Source organism: Cebus imitator, unplaced genomic scaffold (genome assembly GCF_001604975.1).
Source record: "Cebus imitator isolate Cc_AM_T3 unplaced genomic scaffold, Cebus_imitator-1.0 Scaffold280, whole genome shotgun sequence".
Lineage (NCBI taxonomy): Eukaryota > Metazoa > Chordata > Mammalia > Primates > Cebidae > Cebus > Cebus imitator.
In genome coordinates this window covers 2,958,455-2,966,438 of record NW_016107595.1, presented here as the reverse complement: position 1 = coordinate 2,966,438, position 7,984 = coordinate 2,958,455, and the positions used below count along the sequence as shown (strand labels likewise).

General features: G+C 50.4%; 1 protein-coding gene across 6 annotated transcripts in view; it reads left to right on the top strand.

Moving 5' to 3' along the window:
• The window catches only part of SUGP2 (SURP and G-patch domain containing 2), a 46,653-nt gene that overhangs the window by 31,926 nt on the left and 6,743 nt on the right, over nucleotides 1–7,984 (top strand). For all 6 annotated transcript variants that reach the window (XM_017501346.2, XM_037728792.1, XM_017501347.2 and 3 more), the window contains exons 7-8: nucleotides 1,512–1,993; nucleotides 4,059–4,120. In XM_017501346.2, coding sequence (XP_017356835.1) covers nucleotides 1,512–1,993; nucleotides 4,059–4,120 — 544 coding nt within the window. The remainder of the gene's footprint in view (nucleotides 1–1,511; nucleotides 1,994–4,058; nucleotides 4,121–7,984) is intronic.

The following is a 7,984-nucleotide window of genomic DNA, read 5'->3' as shown; positions in this document are numbered from 1 at the left end:
AAAAAAAAAAAAAAAAAAAGGCACAAATAAAGAAAAATTTTACTTCTAATGTGCTCAAGTTCAATGAGTTAATTCATTTTGTGGGTATGGTTATAAGTTGTCTTACAATCAGATTTATTTTTGAGATGGAATTTTACTCTGTGGCGCAGGCTGGAGTGAAGTGGTGTGATCTCGGCTCACTGCAACCTCCATCTCTCGGGTTCAAGCAAATCTCCTGCCTCAGACTCACAAGTAGCTGGGATTATAGGTGTCACCCTACTAATTTTTGTATTTTTACTAGAGATGGGGTTTTGCCATGTTGGCCAGGCTAGTCTCGAACTCCTGACCTCAGGTGATCTGCCTGCCTTGGCCTCCCAAAGTGTGCTGAGATTATAGGCATGAGCCACCATGTCCAGCCCAGATTCGTTTGTTTCTGCTGATATTTAGCAGTGTGTGTGTGTGTGTGTGTACGTGCGTGGTATAGTGGCATTTGCCTGTGGTCGCAGCTGCTTGGGTAGCTGAGGTAGGAAGATTCTTGAGCCCCAGAGTTCAAGGCTGCAGTAAGCTGTGATCACATCACTGCACTCTGGGCTAGATGACAGAGTGAGACCCCGTCCCTAAAAATATATAGTAATAAATAATTATAAAGCTGTCCCACTGTTCCAATACCATTCTTTGAAAGACCATCCCTTTTTCACAGTAGTTTGAGAAGCCACCCTAATCGAATCCTGGGTTTCTGGTCTTTTTTTTTTTTTTTTTTTTTTTTTTTTTTTTTTTTTTTTTTTTTTTTCTAAGACTGCGTTTCGCTATTGTTACCCAGGCAGGAGTGTAATGGCACACTCTCAGCTCACCTCAACCTCCGCCTCTTGATGAATTGCCTTATAAGAGTCATTTTTCCTTTGGTGCCTTCAAGACTGTTTTAAGTTTCTCATACCAGCCACAGCTCCATAGCTGTGGTTACCAGACGAGGTGGCCACCAGACCCCTGAGGCATAGAGAGGCCTCATTTCCACGCCCATGTAGCTGGACTGCAGGACCCTGTGGGGAAACTGCTATGGGTGATGAGCCCTCCTCTAGAGGCTGCTCACAGCTCCATGTGCACATGTTCCGACAGTAACTGCAGCCTCTCCTGGCATCTCTCCATGCTTCTCATACCTAGGAGTAACCAGAGTCAAAATGGGTACTTGGAGGCCAAGAGAGGCCAGTAAAGTAACCAGAAAGGGTGATGTGGGGCTCGGGCCAGATCTCTGTTCCAACATTTTCCCACGCCCTGCATACCTTGTTTGTCCACCTTCTTCCCCTGGAGAGCAGTGAGGCCTCTTGAATTCTGGTTCCTTATTAAGTTACTAGTACACCTCAAATTTTCTATCATTGAGAGGCTCCACCATCAAGCCATAGCTGCACAGAAAGAAGTCAGGTGATTCTTTCCCTTGTCCCACCTCCACCTTCCTTGGATCAATGCCAGCAGTTTCAGCAAATAAAAATGTTGAGCAATTCCATCTGGTTACCCAGTGTATTTCCTCTGTGCCCCAGGTTTCTACATGACCAAAACAGTTCTGCCTTCAAATTCTATCGAAAGAAAGTGTTTGAACTATGTCCGTCAATTTGTTTCACCTCATCTCCACACAACCTTCACACCGGTGGCCGTGACACCACGGGTTCTCAGGAGAGCCCGATGGACCTCATGGAAGGGGAAGGAGAGTTTGAAGGTGAGCCCCCTCCTCGGGGGGCTGAGCTGGAGAGCCTAGAGGTAATGCCTGAGGAGGAGGAGGACGACGACGATGAGGATGGCGGAGAGGAGGCCCCTGCTTCTGGAGGGGCGGGCAAATCTGGGGGCAGCACCCCTGCTGACGGCCTTCCTAGTGAGGCTGCCGAGGATGACCTGGCTGGAGCACCTGCCCTGTCACAGGCCTCCGCAGGTACCTGCTTCCCCCGGAAGAGGATCAGCAGCAAGTCATTGAAGGTTGGCATGATTCCAGCTCCCAAGAGAGTGTGTCTCATCCAGGAGCCAAAAGGTGAGTGCCCGCCTGTTGGCACAGCTGCCTCCAGCACAGTTCTTGGTTGGTGGGCTATGAGAGTTAGAGGGGACAGGTGGAGACATTGTAATCCAAGTGAATTTTGTGCACCACTCCAAAATGTGAACTGAGACTCCTGTTTCCTGGTGGTCTGAAGGCATTGCTCTAAGGAGATGTTTCCTGGCTACCCTGTGGCTTCTGGCACTCTCTGTGCTGCTGGGCATTTCCCTGATTGGATTCAGATTGGGGCATCCCTGACCGTAGAGGGGATGGATCTGGGTCATCTCAGCTGTTTTCCTGTCCTTGACCTTGTCTGCTGGGGGGCCTTCTGAGCCCCTGGAAGGCCCAGGGTGCTGATAACCTGCTTCATTTCATGACAGTGAGATGGGGACACAGCAAGGCTGGTCCCAGGCAGTGGTCAGTAGGACCTGCCTTGGCTGTGGGAGGCCATCTCCTGCTCTCCTGTGGAGAGGTTCCAGGTTCTTGAGGTGTAATTTACCAGCAGTGAAACACACCCTTTTCAAGTGGGCCATTTGAGTTTTGTTGACTTTGCAGAGGTGAGAACCCACCAGTACAGCAGAGCTGGAGGCTGTTCCCAGAAAGAGTCTCTTGTCCCATAGCAGTCCCATTGCAATCCCCTGCCGCATTCGGCCCCAGAACGACTGACTGTTTTCCCAGCCCCAGGTGTCCTGCCTTTCCTAGGATGTCAGTACATGGAATTGCATCGCATGTGGCCATTTGATGGGCAGGCTATGGCCCAGGTGACTCTTGTGCCCCCCCCCCCGGCCCAATGCCCTCCAAACTATCTCCCCACCGTCAGGCCTGGGCCTTGCTTCTCACAAGGAACTGCTGCTGCAAAACCTGTGTGTGAAGTTGTAGTGAACAGTGCCCTATTGGGACTGTGTTAGGCAGTCACCTGTGTGTTCTGCATCATTCAAACGGTCACATTTACAGGCGACAGTGGCCTTACGGTTTTTCCTGCTTTGGAACAGTCCTCATGTTTTTTTGTTTGTTTGTTTGTTTTTATTATTATTTTTATTTTTTTTTTAAGACAGGATTTCACTATGTTGGTCAGGCTGGTCTTGAACTCTCGACCTCAGGTGATCCGCCCGCCTTGGCCTCCAAAGTGCTTGGATTACAGGCGTGAGCCACCACGCCCGGCCAGTCCTCATGTTTTGTGTTTGAAAACCTTGGTGTTGCAGTGAAATGCTAACCATTCTGCTATAATCCTTACCATCCTTCAAAACTTCTCACGGGGCTGGGCACGGTGGCTTATGCCTGTAATGCCAGGTTTGGGAGGCTGAGGCAGGAGTATCCCTTGAGCTCAGGAGTTTGAGACCAGCCTGGGCAAGATGACCAGACCTGGTCTTTACAAGGAAAAAAAAAAAATTAATATAAAAAGATAAAATGAAGGAAATAACTAAACTTATCATGGATGGTAGGTAATGTATCAGAGCGTTTGTTGTGTATGTTCTTCTTGGGGGAAAGTGGAGTTCTTTATTTCTGTTTTAGGAGCTCTCAGTTCTTTGGGTAGTTGATGAGTTAAAACCAGACTTGCTAATCTCCCTTTCATACAAAATAAAATTATGTGATTTGGTCCTCTATATGAGAAGCATGGATGTTTTTTACTAGAAAGTTTTAGGATTTAATTCTTTACCAGGATTAGCTACAGATAAACTAGGAGGGCTTAGCATCACAAATTGTTTGTTTGTTGAAGCAAAATATATTTCTGTAGTCATGGAAAATAATCCATGTATTGGATCCTTTGTTATAAATATGGGGACTCTTAGGTTTGAATAGACTTTCCCAAAGTGAGGCACCCCTCAGTGAGCCCTTCACTATGGCCCAAGCTGCCTACCCCAGGCGTGTCCTGCCTCTGCTCACTCTGGGGGTCATACATGTTCATTTCTGAGAGAAGCTGGAGCTCAGCAGCTGCCATGCAGGGCCTAAGACACCTTCTGTCATCAGAGAACTGTCAGCCAAAATAGACCACAAGACCTTCAGTCTCTAAGTAATTTAGGGAAAGCACGTGGATGTGTGTGTGTCTCTTCCTTTTGTCTTCTAGTCCATGAACCAGTTCGAATTGCCTATGACAGGCCTCGGGGTCGTCCCATGTCCAAAAAGAAGGTGAGCTTCATCATTTGTAGTCCTCACTCAAAGTGTAGTTGGTTAGAATTTGTTGGAGTTCTGAAGGATGCTGCAGTTTGTGATTAAGCTATGTTCACATTTCAAACTGAGTATTCATATGTAAAACACAACAGAGACTTTTTTTCTCTTGGGAGGACTTTTTTATTTTTATTATTTTTTTCGAGACAGAGTCTCACTGTCACCCAGGCTGGAGTGCAGTAGTGTGATCTTGGCTTACCGCAACCTCCCCCTCCTGGGTTCAAGCAGTTCTCCTGCCCCAGTCTCCCAAGGAGCTGGGACTACAGAAGCATGCCACCACGCCTGGCTAATTTTTCTGTATTTTTAGTAGAGACAGGGTTTCACCACGTTAGCCAGGATGGTCTCCGTCTCCTGACCTCGTGATCTGCCCACCTCAGCCTCACAAAGTGCTGGGATTATAGGCATGAGCCACTGCGCCTGGCCTTGGAAGGACTTTTAACAACTGTTTTGCCTTTGTCCAAAGCATAGACTAGTGATTCACCTGTGTAATGGCAGGTGAAATCCCTGTAATGGATGCAGTGGGATTTGAGAGATACATGAGATAATGTCTTGGCCCTTAAGAAGTTCAAGCTAAGACTGACTGGGTGGCTCGCACCTGTGACCCCAGCAGTTTGGGAGGCCAAAGGGGGCAGATCACTTGAGCCCGAGAGTTTAAGACCAGCTTGGGCAAGAGGCAAAACCCTGTCATTGCAAAAAAAAAAAAAATTAGTTGGGCATGGTGGCATATGCCTGTAGTCCCAACTACTCTGGAGGCTGAGGTGGGAGGATCACTTGGGCCTGAGAGATTGAGGCTGCAGTGAACTGATTGGACCATTGCACCCCAGCTTGGGCAACAGAGTGAGACCCTGTCTCAAAAAAAAAAAAAAAATTCAAGTTGTCCAGGTACACTGATTCATGCCTATAATCCCAGTGCTTTGGGAGACCAAGACGGGATCACTTGAGCCCAGGAGTTTGGGGCCAGCCTGGGCAACATAGTGAGACCTATGTTTCCTCCTGGTCTCCTTAAAAAATAAAACATAAAAAATCACAGGCATGAAGGCTCATGTCTGTCATCCTAGCACTTTGGGAGGCCAAGGTGGGTGGATCACCTGAGGTCAAGAGTTCGGGACCAGCCTGGACAACATGGGGAAACCCTGTCTCTACTAAAAATACGGAAATAGCCGGGCATGGTGGCACGTGCCTATAATCCCAGCTACTCTGGAGGCTGAGGCAGGAGAATCACTTGAACCCAGGTAGCAGAGATCGCACTCCTTCACTCCAACCTGAGTGAAAGAGTGAAACTTCATCTCAAAAAAAAAAGTTCAAGCTTAGCAGGCTGGAAGAATGAAGAGAGTGTGCTAATCTGCTAGTAAGCAGAGCGTGGTGTGTGCTGTCAGCCCATCCTATGTGCCAGGCCCTGACTGTCCACCTGGAGGCAGCAGCGAGCAGGGCCAACAGCAAAAGAGAAACGGACGAGGCAGTCCTGGCGGTGCTGTGGGCAAAGAGAAGGAGGTCACGGAGAGGGAGCATAAGGTAGCATCGAGTGGATGCCACTGAGATGGGAAAGCCAAGGGAGGTCTCTCTGGCAGGTGATGTTGGCACGGGTCTGGAGGAGCTGAGGAGAAGCAATATAGAGATCTAGGAAGGGCAGTGCCTCAGCCAAGGGCTGGGGCAGCAAGAGGCCTTGTGGCAGGAGTGGAATTGGAGAGTCACACAGGACCTCGGCAGATGTTAACTCTGTGGCCCTTTCTCAAGGAAAGGAAGGTCCCTCTGGGACCTGTGGTGGACATGGCCACTAGGGTGGAGAGCAGCCTGTGGGCAGGGACCAGGAGGAGGCTCAAACTTGAGACAGTTGGACCAGGGCATGAGGAGCAACAAGAACAAGAATGGGGGCAGGTGGAGTGGGTGACACCTGCTTGTGGACTGGGTGTGCAAAAGCCACGAGTCCAGGCGACCCCAGGGTAGTCAGCTTGGGCAGTAGAGGGACAGAACTGCCATTCACTCACCTGGAGGCAGGTTATGGGAGTGGGGCAGGTACACTCCAGGGGGCTGGGGGACACAGTGCTGGGGGCAGGCAAGGTCACCTGGGACACATGTCGAGAGACTTCACCAATCCTTTGTGGGCAGGGAGGAGGGCAGGGAGCCAGGCGAGGTCACTCTGCTGATGTCAGGCAGTGCCATGGTGCTTCAGACCCCTTCTGAATAATGCTCTAGGTCAGTCTGACCCCGATTATGGCAGGACGGAGGGACCTTCTGGAACCCAGAGCTCATGGTCCTGACTGATGTGCCAAGTTTTAGGCTGAGCTGGCACCTGGTGCCCCTTTGTGTGGCCTGGATGAGGGCACGGCCAGGTGAGGGCACAGCAGGGCCTTGGCTTCAGGCACAGCTGTACTCTAGCTCAGCCCTGCCACCAAGTAGTTTTGTAGCCTTGGCGTGTAACCCCTACGGGTTTGTCTGTAAAATGGGATAGCCACACCTACCCAGCAGGTAGGAGATATGGTGAGGATTCAACTTAAGGCAGTTCCTGGTGGGTGTCCTGCACATGCTGCTGTCTCCTTAGGGCTCTACGCCTGTCCTCCTTCCTGCCAGTGGCTGCAGGTGGAAGGTAGGGTGTGGTGGCTGCACCTCTCCTCTGCACACCTCTGCCTCGCCCACAGGGCTCGGCTTTCCTCCAGCTGTCCAGGAAACCCACATCATGATTGTTAAACACAGATTTGAACATTCTCAAAGAAACTTCCAGGCTGAGCCAACCCCTCTTCCTCCCGCTGCACCTCCAAGCAGCCTTCCTGAAAGGGAAAGGAGTGCAGACCTCCCATTTGGGGACCCCTGTGCCCCGCCATGACCAACCTTTCCCCTGCCTTCCCTTCCCTTCATCTAGGGCCCAGGCCGTGCACAGCTCCCAGGAGGGCCTGACACATGCCCTGTTTCTCATCTCAGCCAGTGGGTTCTGTCTCCTCTTCTCCAGGCCACTGTCTCATGGCAGGCGGGGCCCGGTGTAGCAGGTCCTGCTTGCAGAGGTGTCTCCGTACTGCTTCTGCTCCTCTTCCTACCCCAGCCCATAGCATAGCTCCTCCCTTCATGCCTCCCCTCAACTGCCCTGCAGAGAAACTTCTGCCCACACCGCCTCACCAAGACCACCTCGTGCCAGTATGGAGGAGCCACCTGCATCCAGTAACTCACGCTCACACACACAAGATACAGTCACGTGCAGGCATATGCGCACACACACATGCACACACACACAGCTACTTTATATAATACCTTCAGAGGTGCCTCTGAAGAGAACAAAGGGAATTTCCCTCCCCCTCTGAAGGTCCAAGTCTAAGCGTGTTGAAAAGAATTGACAATAGGCACATTAACAGGATAAAAAAAGGTATATAGTCCAGGTGTGGTGGCTCACACCTATAATCCTGGGACTTTGGAAGGCAGAGGCAGGAGGATCACTTGAGCCCGGAAGTCCAAGACTGCAGTGAGCCATGCTGGAGCCACCACACTCCAGCCTGGGTGACAGAGCAAGACCCTGTCTCAAAAAAAAAAAAGTTATACATATTTATTCATGTGCATAAGCACGGGAGCCATAGAAAACATTATGAAGACTCAAAGAAGGGCCAGGTGGTTGAAGCTGAAATACCTCCTCATAGGGGAGAGGGCAGTTGGGAGGCTGCAGGTGACTTTAGAGGGGAAGCAGATGATTTTAGGAGAGATGAATGGAGGCAGGCGTCATCTTGTGAATGATTCTCATCAAGAACTGAATGGGAGCCGGGCGCGGTGGCTCAAGCCTGTAATCCCAGCACTTTGGGAGGCCGAGGCGGGTGGATCACGAGGTCAAGAGATCGAGACCATCCT